Source organism: Seriola aureovittata, chromosome 14 (genome assembly GCF_021018895.1).
Source record: "Seriola aureovittata isolate HTS-2021-v1 ecotype China chromosome 14, ASM2101889v1, whole genome shotgun sequence".
NCBI lineage: Eukaryota > Metazoa > Chordata > Actinopteri > Carangiformes > Carangidae > Seriola > Seriola aureovittata.
The window spans coordinates 247,709-259,016 of record NC_079377.1 but is presented as its reverse complement, the minus strand read 5'-3'; the positions used below and the strand labels follow the sequence as shown (position 1 = coordinate 259,016).

The window sequence follows — 11,308 nt, the reverse complement described above, 5'->3', positions numbered from 1 at the left end:
CCCATGTCCCCTTAGGGGCTCCTTATGATTGCGAATCCAGCCCTCAATGGGTTGAGGATTTTGGTTTCCATTGACCTTTGTTGCATCATTTTGTTCTCAACAAATTATACAATGTACATCAGTAAAGATTTTCAACTCGGCAATTACTTAATCAAGAGCCGATGTGTGATTCAAATGTTCCTTTAATTTTTTTGAGTAGTGTATTTCTATGAATCTGTATTTCTATGTATATGTATGTTTCTGCATGTATCTCTGTGTATCTGTAAGTCTGTATCTGTATGTATATGTATCTATATGTATCTGTATGTTTGTCTATGTATATGTATATCTGTATCTGCATGTATCTGTGTCTGCATCAGTATGTATCTTTATCTGTACCTGTGTCTGTATGTACCTCAATGTCTGTATCTGTGTGCATATGTATCTGTCTGTATCTGTATGATGTATGATCTGTATGATGGCTTAAAGCTGAAACATGCTCGCTGTGAGACTGCTGAATGCTTTTGCACAAACCAGTCTAACCTGTGAAGAAGACAGTCGTCACATTTTTGTGAGAGAAATCTTTGTTCAGTCAGGAAGAAGGAGGGCCAACCTGAACTGTTCAACATGGCTTTAACCACACAGTCAAACAAGATAAAGTCTTTATTATCTGAGCTGAGGACATGTGTGAATTTTTAAATTTACAGCAGATCTGTTTGGAGCATTATCAGTCAACAAGTATCATCACCAGAGTAAATTGTTTGCTGGTAAACAGCTGGTAATCAGTTGTAGATCAGTGTCTGTAAAACTAATGAGACTGTTGATCTGTAAAGCTTCATACATTTTCAAACAAGTTATTATTCATGGCTTAATAAATGTCATTCAGCTCCATTGCAAACATACAGGACGGATGTTAAAAGTCTAACTCAGCATTACAGTCTTTTTCAGTCAGGTCTACAGCACCATCTAGTGTTAAATATCCGACATCACATGCCAACTGAGCCTGGCTGCACTACAATCTATTTTTCTTCATCTGGAAAAGTTTTTTGTATTAAATTTTCTAATAAACATAAAGGTTCTGTGTGGCAAAAAAAGAAACAAGAACTGCTCCCTCCTGTTGTCCACACGAAAAGTTAAGTTTAAACCTAAACTAAATAAATGACTCATGTTGAGACTCTGCTCTTGATTGATGCATCTTATGTACAGACTGAAGGTTTCTTTACACTGTGATACAGTGACCTAGAGATCTAACCTTTAACCTAGAGATCAGTGTTTGGCTCATCACTTTTACATATATGTCTATAACTTTATACTCTCACAATAAGATCCAGTAACTGAAATAAAAATTCACAAATAAGATTTCTGAGATGAACTTCCCTCTGAAATACTGTGTTAGGACACCAATAATGACAGTGTGGCAGCTGTACAGCAATACAGCCATGTATCAGGTGCATAGTCGTAGCTATGTAAACAGAACAACTGAAACATGCTCGCTGTGAGACTGCTGAATTCTTTTGCACAAACCAGTCTAACCAGTCAAGAAAACAGTCGTGACATTTCTGTGAGACATGAATCATCACCAAAGTAAAAAGTGTCTGCTGGTAAAAACCACAACATTCCTGCAACCGGTTTCTATCACACAACAGTGGAATCAAACCATGTCTGACTGCTGGCCACACATCAGTGACAGTGATGTCCCAGCCTTCATTTCATCAACACTGTCGTAGAATACAGAGTTTGCCAGCTACATTTAACTTTTTAATAAAACAGGATTCAGAGAAAACACAGTGACACACTCTTCTTAAAGTGAGATTTTATAGAAATTCAAGCTTATTTTTCATTTTAAAGATTTGTTGAATACAAAGCTTCACATATCTACACATGTAGAACTTCTCACATTTCTTAGAAGTAAAAGTTGAACTAATTCAAACTTTCTAATAAAACAGTGGAACTTGCTTCAGAGGATACAGAAAAAAACAGTGATCATATGATGAACTGGTTCAGGTGGTGATGTGTGCTGTCGTCAGGCAGGGTAGATCCAGATCTCATTGTGGTGAGTAATAGATAAATAGGAGTCATAGCCAGCTCCAGTGTAAGTGTGGGGATCAAAGGTTTTCCCAGCTTTGTCCAAAGCTTCTTGGAGCATCTTCGCGTTGGTTTCACCGCTGCTGATACTTGGAGTTCCTGCAAATATCCTTTAATATGACAAGGAAACAATGACATAATAACAGTAGAACGACAGTTAGTGTCAGATGAAAATCAAAACCATTATTCACTGAGAGATCTGAGCTGGTGTGTCCACTCCCTCTGTCTCTATGTCTCTGATGTTACAGGACATTCTGGTAGATATGTCTAACCAGTGGCTGGTGGCTGGTTAGTTTCATACAATCTGTAATCCCCCTCCTGGGGCTGACTCCCCCACCCCCACCTCATCTCACCTCACTTATGCATTTTCTTCATGGGTAGATTTTATCAAAAACATAGAGACATTGATCTGAGAGATAATCAAAGCCACTGGTCACCTGACGTAGACGGTGGCCTCAGGTCTACTCTGCACTGTGACTGATGGATCAGTGTTTTCAGGCTTTGTCGTACCCGGCGGAACAAACCAGGACATTGACAGATCAGGACCGTTCTCACCCTCTGAGACAGTGATCAGTGCCGGCCAGGTGTTAGTGGGGATCTCATTACCTGAGAGAGACCAACATGAAACAACACAGTGCTGAGGAGCTGTACACAACTATACAACACTAAAAGAAGACTAAAGACGTTTTCAGAGAACCACACAGTAGTTTGTCTTGCAACTGTTACAAAACCTGTAAGAAATTAAAGAGTTTCTAAAAAGTTGTGCACATTCAAAGATTTCTTTGAATTGAAGTCAGACTATACTTTATGTTTTTCAGATTTCCTTGGGACAAAACCTTTTTAAAGATTTGATGAATTCAAAGCTTTAAACTTCTAAACCTGAAGAACCTTCAGCACATTTCTTAGAAGTAAAAGTTGAACTAATTCAGAGATTTCTCTGACACAACACAACTGTAATACTACCTGTCACTGAAATAAAGTGTAGTTTTGAGCTTCTCACACCTATTTGTGTGTAAATTGGTGTACTACAACAGTTCTTTATTTGTGTGGATTGTTAATTAATAATTTTCTGTATCTCTCCATTTAATCAAGTCTTGATTGATTTGCTTCAGTTGGAGACACAGGGACAAGAACAGTGTTATTATCCCAGTTTTACTTACTTAACATGAGTTATATGTTCACATTACCTATTAGCATCACCAAACCACTGCAAAGTGAAACTGGTTCTGGACCCTGACGTACCTGCTTCCTTCTGTCTCTGGCAGAAATGTTTCAGTCTGGAGTAAGCAGCCATCACGTCACTGTCCTCAGGGCTGTCTACCTTGGTGGTGATCCAGTCAGTGGCAACATACAGACGCTCCTCAAAACCCTGTACAAAGCAGAACCACAGAGCTGTCTCTCCACATAGAAAAAGAGCAGACCACTGACCAGAGTGCGGATGGCTCTGAAACATACCTGATGTGAACCAACCACCTGGTACTGAGGACATTGTTGCTGATGACAGAAGTCTGGAGCCTCCCAGCCTCTGCAGGACCACACCAGGACCAGAACTATGAGCACGGACAGAGACTGTTCCATTCTCCTCACACCTGCTGCTTCAGGCTGAATGATGTCACAGCTCCAGTTACATGTTAATCAGGCCACACACATGCCCACATTGTTCCTCCTCCAGGAGGCAGAACGAGGAGTTCACTTTATCACAGTCACTGCTGCACATAGTTTAACACATAGGTCTTTATGGAAAAACTTAGATATATGACAAATGTTTGAGATATTATGTATACATATATATATATATATATATATATATATATATATATATATATATATATATGAATGTTTTCTTGACACATCAGTTCAGTGAGAATAGTTATGAGGTTACTGTTACACTGAGGAGAAGTCTGAGGTTTTCACAGCATCAACAGGGATTCAGCTGGGCCATGCTAACTGCTAATCAGATGAGGCTAATTTTATCATATGATAAGAGTGTGCACATGTACACAGTGTTCGGTGAAGTGAAGCTCATGTACTCCGGCTGTTATGATATGTGTTGTGTCTTTATTAGTTCACAACATGTCAGTGAATAGCAGCAGGAATAATACTTTGTGTCTGTGTTAAAACACTGTTGTCATGTCACCATGTTCATTGACAGAGTCACTGGTCACTGTAAATGTTCCTGTTTTAAATGGAAGTGAAGGGACAACATCCACAGTAGTTGTTCAGTTTAATTTGATCAGGCTTTAGTCTGACTAAAGCCACATTCACAACTGTCAATCATTTCAAGTGTCTCGTATCCAGATGAGATTTAGGACAGTCACATACACTCACTGAGCACTTTATTAGGAAAGTGTGATCATGTTCTTTACATTTTACTCTTTCATTTCACAACATATTAATCACTTCATTCATGGTTTTCCTCCTCCATATGAACAGGTTATCCAGGACAGACGGAGAGTCAGACTAAGGTGAACAGGCTTTAAGCCATCAGCGGCAACAGGAACGTGCTAGCAGTTGGCCATGTCTGAGGGTTGGTTCCTAACAACATCTCATTGCTGGTGGACATTTAGGTTTGTGTTGTAAGAAACAAACATCCAATATTGGCACCTGAAATCAAACAGTATTCACATAAGTGAAATAAGCTAACTAAATACAATCCATCACCGTGGCCTTTGGACGGCAGGTTTGATGTAGACCAATGTAATGAAATGGAGATGTTGATTAGGACCTATAAAGTTAGAGATAAGATAGCAAAGCTGTTGCAGAAGAGAAAAAGAGAGTTAGCAGTGCTGGCCTTGTTTCAGGAGCAGGTCAAACGGCTGGGGGAAGCCATGAAGAAGCATGTGAAAGCTGTGGTGACCATGAGAGGATGAGCTAATCCCCAGCCAACACCTCCTCCTCCATATGCAAGCCAAATGCCAGTGAGGAAACTCACGATAGTAGGTGATTACTTTCTGAACTCTGAAAAGAATTAACTTTACCCATCAGCGGAGCTGACAAGGCTTGCTCAAGCTCGAGCTGGGGAGGAGGAGATCCCGGTCACATGGCCAAAACCTCTGAAGAAGGGAAGGCATGCGTCTGGGTTTTACAAGAAAATCCGGAAAAGTGAAGCAGCCAGCATTGTTGATTCCTCGTCATTTTCATGACGCATGCAGCATAAAATGACGAGGAATCAACAATGCTGCCTAGATTTTGACAAACTTTCATTGTTTTATTGTTGTTTTAATTAAATCATGTGGAAATGTAAATTGTGTGGTTTTTCTAGTGCCTTAAAAATACAGTTGTTGAGACATTGCAGACTGTACCATGGCCAGTATTCCAGTTTCACCTTTACCATGCCTGTATAACAACTGCATGTGCACATTTTAATTCACTAAAGGTACATTTGTTGAGAATACATTCTGACAAAAGAGTGGTAGGTGGAGACGGTCATGATTTGACTATTAATCGGGCATGTCATTGCCCTGTTTGTTATTTTAAGCAGCCATTTTTTGAGAGGGACATATATGTTCATCTAAGGGGGCATTTAAGATGGAAAGAAATGGTGCCATGTCCATTTAGGACTTGCAAGTTTAAAACAAATGACTATGAGATCCGGTATGTTGAGCATTTGCGGTCGTATTTATTTAAGATAAACACAAAGCTTGTGCTACAGAAAATGGACCAGACTCAGTGAATAGCTCCCTAAGCTTAACATGTCCTATGATAACTATTAATTTAGCTATACAGACTAATGAGCAGTGATAACTAACATGTCTTTGGGGTCATCAGGTGGGAACCTCCTTTCACCAGTGTTTCGTCTAGTTGGTCCCACGACACCTCCAGGAGGCTAGACAGTGATCACTGGCGTCCCAGAGTCACTCCCCTAATGCCAGCCATCACTGCTCCTCACACCACGACTATTTTCTTTATCTTGCCTATGCTACCACAAACAACACCATCATCAACTCTGACAAAACACACTAACAGATTAAGCAGATTCAGCAAACAAAATCCCCTAAACAGTTGGAGAAAGTGGCGGCCATTTTGAATGAGGGAGGTAGAGTCAAGGAGAGATGCCTTTTGAGCTAAACTCTCCCCCGCCGGGTTAGGCTGTGCTTTACCTCCCCCTACTCCCCCACTCTCCAAGACATCAAACAAACAAACAAACAAACAAACAATCAAACTCACCTAAACAGCCAAAGACACACTACAAACCAATTCAATACAAGCAAACAATACAGGCCATCTCACCTGGACTAACCGCATGGTCTCAAAGAGGCTCACACAGGCTACACCCCCACTTAAAAACACTTCCTCTTCCTGGATTTCTTCCTTGCTTCTCCTAAGAGTCTATCTATCCTAAGTGCTCCCCCTGCTGGGCCCCCAGCTACCATTACTCCTTCTCATCCAAATCCACTGACTGGATCTTGATGCCTCATCTGACATGTCCTTTACAATTTTCCTCACACTCTGTCCACTTGCTCCTAACTCCCTTACCAAAGAGACAACAGACCTTGCTACAAATCCTCTACATCCTACTTCCACTGGACAAATCCTAACTTTCCATCCTCGCTGCTCTGCTTCTGCCCCTAACTCTGCATACCTGAGCTTTTTCCTTTCATATGCTTCCTCAACTAAGGCCTCCCACGGAACAGTCAGCTCTATGAAATATACTTTCATTCTACTCCTAGACCACAAGACTATATCAGGCCTTAGCTTTGTAATGGCTATTTCCTGGGGAACAAGAAGCTTTCCTCCTAAATCTACCTGCATTTCCCAATCACAAGCACCTTCTAAGCTGCCTTGCCTTCTTGTTGTCTTACCAACTTTCTCTCCCTCTTGAACAAACTTGATTGCACCTTTCTTTGTTTTAGGTCCTCCTAAATTTGCCTGCCTCCGTAACTCTTCAATTCCTGCAGCTAAGCTTTTTAGAACCTGGTTATGTCGTCACGTATACCTGCCTTGCGACAGACTAACCTTACACCCTGACAGAATGTGCTTTAAAGTTGCAGTACCTGAACACAATGAACATAGTGGGTCTCCATTTACCCAGAGTTTTAGGTTCTGGGGAGTTGGCAGTACATCATAAGTTGCCCCTATCAAGAATCTAATACTACTTTCCTCCATGCTCCAGAGTTCTTTCCAGCTAAGCTTTTTCTTGTCTAGACCTTCCCAATTCACCCACTGTCCCTGCTTAGCCTGGGCCACTGCCTTAGCACCCCTTAATAATTCCTCCTGTCTACGAACCTGCTCCACGACTAGCTTTCTCTTCTCCTTGGGACCTGCTCTACTCCACACCGGTTTGCTTGGGCCAAGCCCCAAGCCTCCCCGGCCTATTTGGACATTACCCACAATCTCTGTATGCCTAAGCGTTGCTTCTGCCTCCTGCACTGCGATTCTTGGATTCCACTTTCTCCCCTTGATTGGGTTTGGAACCACCTTACTAACTACCGCATCTTTGCTCCCAGATAACAGGAGCTCTGTCCTAACCTTGGTACATTTAAACTCCTCCACTAGACTAGTTACTGGGAGCTGAAGTATGCCTTTCCCATACAGTGCCACTGTGCTTAAACGTCTAGGAACACCTAGCCACTTCCTAATGTAAAAGCTAACTAATTTTTCCATTTTTTCTGCAGTGGATATTGGAATCTCATATACAGACAGTGGCCACATCAGCCTGGGAAATAACCCAAACTGCAGACACCACAGTTTCAACTTTCCTGGCAGCCCTGATTTATCTATTCTATCCAGTCCCTCAGCAACATCCTTCCGAAACTGCACTACCTGTTCTCCGTCATTCAAGTCTGCCTTGTACCACCTACCTAGACTCTTTACAGATTTTTCCCTAATTATTGGAATTTCCTCTTCATCTATTACAAACTTCCTATCACTTAACTTCCCTCTGCTTATTGAGATACTTCTAGACTTACTAGCCCACTTTAAGTTTTTATTAAGTCTCTCAAGTATTCTTTTCATACATGGCACAGTTGTAGTTATCAACGTCATGTCATCCATGTAGGCCCTAATTGGTGTAAGGCGCATCCCATCCTGCCGCCTCTCTCCACCTACAACCCACTTAGAAGCTCTAATGATTACCTCCATCGCCATTGTGAATGCCAATGGAGAAATCGTGCACCCTGCCATAATGCCTATTTCTAGCCTCTGCCATCCTGTTGTGAAGCCTGCTGTGCTTAAGCACAGCCTAATATCTTGGAAATACAATTTTACTAAATTAACCACTACTCCAGGCACTTTAAAATAATCAAATGCCTCCCAAATAAGGCTATGTGGCACTGAACCAAACGCATTTGCTAAATCCAAAAATATGACATTCAAGTCTCTTTTCTCTGTCTTGGCTGCCTGAATCTGATGCCAAATCATGCTAGTGTGCTCTAAACATCCTGCGAACCCTGGTATTCCTGCCTTCTGTACTGCAGTATCAATTAAGCTATTCCTTTCTAAATAACTAGTTAATCTCCGTGCGACTACGCTAAAGAAGATCTTCCCCTCTACATTTAGGAGAGAGATCATTCGAAACTGACTCAGGTCTGAGGATTCCTTCTCCTTTGGGATAAAAACCCCTCCTGCCCTACGCCATGCTCTAGGAATAACCTGTTTCTCCCAAACTATTCTTAATTGCCTCCACAAAAACTTTAGACTATCAGGTGCGCTTTTATAAACCCGGTAGGGGACTCCATTTGGCCCTGGGGCCGAAGAAGCCTTTGCACGCCTGACTACCTCCTCAACCTCCTTCCACCTGGGTGGTCTAACATCCATCTCATGATCTATCTTTCCTACTGGCGGCATGTCAGGTGGAAGGCCTATTACTCTATTCTGCTCAAAATCTGAATATGTGTTTCTTAGATATTTTTCTACTTCTAACTTTGTTGCCTTAAGCTGCCCTCCCTTTTCCTGGTTAAACAATCCTTTAGCAAACTTGAACGGGTCCCTGTAAAACGCTGTCCTTACATACTCTTTATTCTTTCTCTTTTTCCTAAGATATTCAGCCCTTCTAAGTACTGCTAGTCTGCCTCTCAAATCTTCTTGCAACACATTAATTCCCCCCCTCTCTTCCTCTGTTGCCCTTTTCCACTGCTTTCTTAATTGTCTTCTTTCCTTAACTAATTTCTCCATTTCCCTTTGCTGTCTAGACTTAACTAACTGTGCTCTTTCAACCCTCTTTCTGTCTTGCACCCCAAATCTTTCTGCACCATAGGAGTAAATTATATCCCCCATCTTCTCTAGTCTATCGCTTGCATTTCCTCTTAGTCTGCTTAGAATTGCTGACAAATCTCTATTGACTGACTCCCATTCTTTCTTGCTATTTGCCCTCGGCCATTTTACTCTAGTTTTCTGCTCCATATTTCTCTCCTTGACTGGCCTATTCACCTCAGTCTCAGCTGCATCCCCTCTTGTACTCTCCTCTTCCCCCTCTGTAGCTGTGTTATTGATATCCTTCGAACTGTGGTTTTCTACCTGTCGCTGGACTTCATCCGACTTATTCGATTGACTTCTTAAAAAGTATCGATCGATGCGGCCACACTGCCTTTCCTTTGCAACACATCTCTTTCTTCCCTGATGCATTCTAAGGCCCCTAACTGACGTTACTTTCTGCCAGCCACAAGGACAAATCTGGAGCTTATTTCCCTCTGGCCTAACATTTTTATTCTCTCCAGCTACCCTCACGTCACCCTGAAAACTATTCTGCCCAGTTCTAGTCTTTCTTCTTAGCTTCTTAGTGAGCTAACAGATCATAAAAGCAAGCGCCATGTCAGCTAACTGACCAAATGCCACAGTTTGCCTACAAAGTTTCAAGTAAGCTAATTCTCATAACTAAACATTTCATTCCAGTGTCTGAGTAAAAGAGCAGCATCAGACCAAGCAGCCATCCTCAGCCTTTTACCTCAGCCTTTTTCTGGAGCTTTCTATGAACACTAGTGATCACCTCCCTGGGCGCACTGGACAATATATTTAAAGGTAATGTCCATTTTCTGCTATGACCCATGTGTTATAGGTGCATGTGCTTTATGTGCATCAGTGAAAAACAGAGCCATCACCTGGAGTAACTTTGTCTTTTATGTTACAGGTTTCCCTAACATAGTGTAAATGGAAGCGACTGATGTTCTGAAACTAAGGGTTGTCCTTGATGATGTCAACGCTGAGAGGCTCTCGTCCAGAGACTGTAAATGCCCAAATATTAGAGGTGAAAAATAAGAACCTGAACCTGGCCTATGAGTTTCGCTTTCAGTTTCAAGACCCAGAGCTTGACAATGCCCTATGCAATTTAGTTAACATAGAGGCCCTACCATCCAAGGCAACCATTAAGATAGTTAGATTTGCTGAGATAGATCTGAGTTCAACCAGCACTAATGACACAGTGTTATTGTCCGATAACACAGATTCACCAGAGCGTCTTTGCCGATGGCCAGAGATCTTTGTTGTTCCAACATTCTCATACGAGTTGTCAAAACGGTCCCCAGGCCTTAGTGTTTTATGTCTGTCTTGTCATTTCCTGTTTTATTTTGGTAGCTTCCCTCTTGTGTCTTTACTTCCTCCCGTGTGATTACCTGCCTTCTCCCTAATGTGTTTCACCTGTGTCTCGTTATTCCCAACAGTATTTATGCCCTGTGTGTCCCTTTTCACTTTGCCAGTTTGTTTTCTTCCCCAGTGAGTTACTTACCAGTGTTTTCCTGACTACCATTCAGAGAGAGACCGTTTCTGTTACCCGTTTCCTGAGATCTGCCTGTTCCCTGTCGATACCGTTGCCTTCTTCTGCCTGTCTGTGTTTCGACCCTGCCCGCCTGACCACGTCTCTCAGTTTTTCCCCCCATTGGATTCCTCGCCTGTTTCCTTTGGGCTTGCCAGTTTTTCTGGAATACTGTTGTCAGGATTCATTGATTTAGATCAATAAACTGCCTTATTGTTAACTGCCTCTCTGGTCGTGCTTTTGGGTTCAACCTTTGTGTCCTGAGCCTGACAGGAGTATGCTCTAAGAGAGGGAAACTCTGCATTTGTGAGAGAGGGGAAAACTGTCGGGTTGACCTGGAATCAAAAACACAACATACTGGATGTATTGGCTGCTGAAATATATAAGCATAAAGCATATCCTAGCACCAAACTGATTGGCCAGGCTGCAGAGGCTCTGGTGAGCACTCACCCCTGACTGAAAGAAAACAGTTCCAAAACAGGGTATGAGGGTTGGCAGAACAGCCTGCGCTTCAAGATGGGCAACTACAGGACCAAACTGAGCAGGGCTGGCATAAAG

The 11,308-nt window shown here is 42.1% G+C and overlaps 1 protein-coding gene across 1 annotated transcript; it reads right to left on the bottom strand.

Moving 5' to 3' along the window:
* Positions 1–1,777: 1,777 nt before the first annotated feature.
* Positions 1,778–3,678, bottom strand: LOC130181527 (heme-binding protein 2-like). Its single transcript, XM_056395789.1, has 4 exons — positions 3,520–3,678; positions 3,307–3,433; positions 2,502–2,670; positions 1,778–2,174 (listed from the first exon to the last, which is right to left on the bottom strand). Exons 1-4 carry the CDS (start codon positions 3,640–3,642, stop codon positions 2,003–2,005), a joined length of 591 nt encoding a protein of 196 aa, XP_056251764.1. The 5' UTR covers positions 3,643–3,678; the 3' UTR covers positions 1,778–2,002.
* Between the last annotated feature and the right edge of the window lie 7,630 nt (positions 3,679–11,308).

What these genes read in the sequence shown, in the direction of transcription:
- LOC130181527 (XM_056395789.1), bottom strand. Translation starts at nt 3,642, where the DNA reads ATGGAACAGTCTCTGTCCGTGCTCATAGTTCTGGTCCTGGTGTGGTCC. An exon ending in CCAGAGACAGAAGGAAGCAG is followed by an intron (nt 2,671 to 3,306) that starts GTACGTCAGGGT and finishes GGTCTCTCTCAG; the next exon opens with GTAATGAGATCCCCACTAAC. An exon ending in GAGGCCACCGTCTACGTCAG is followed by an intron (nt 2,175 to 2,501) that starts GTGACCAGTGGC and finishes GTCATATTAAAG; the next exon opens with GATATTTGCAGGAACTCCAA.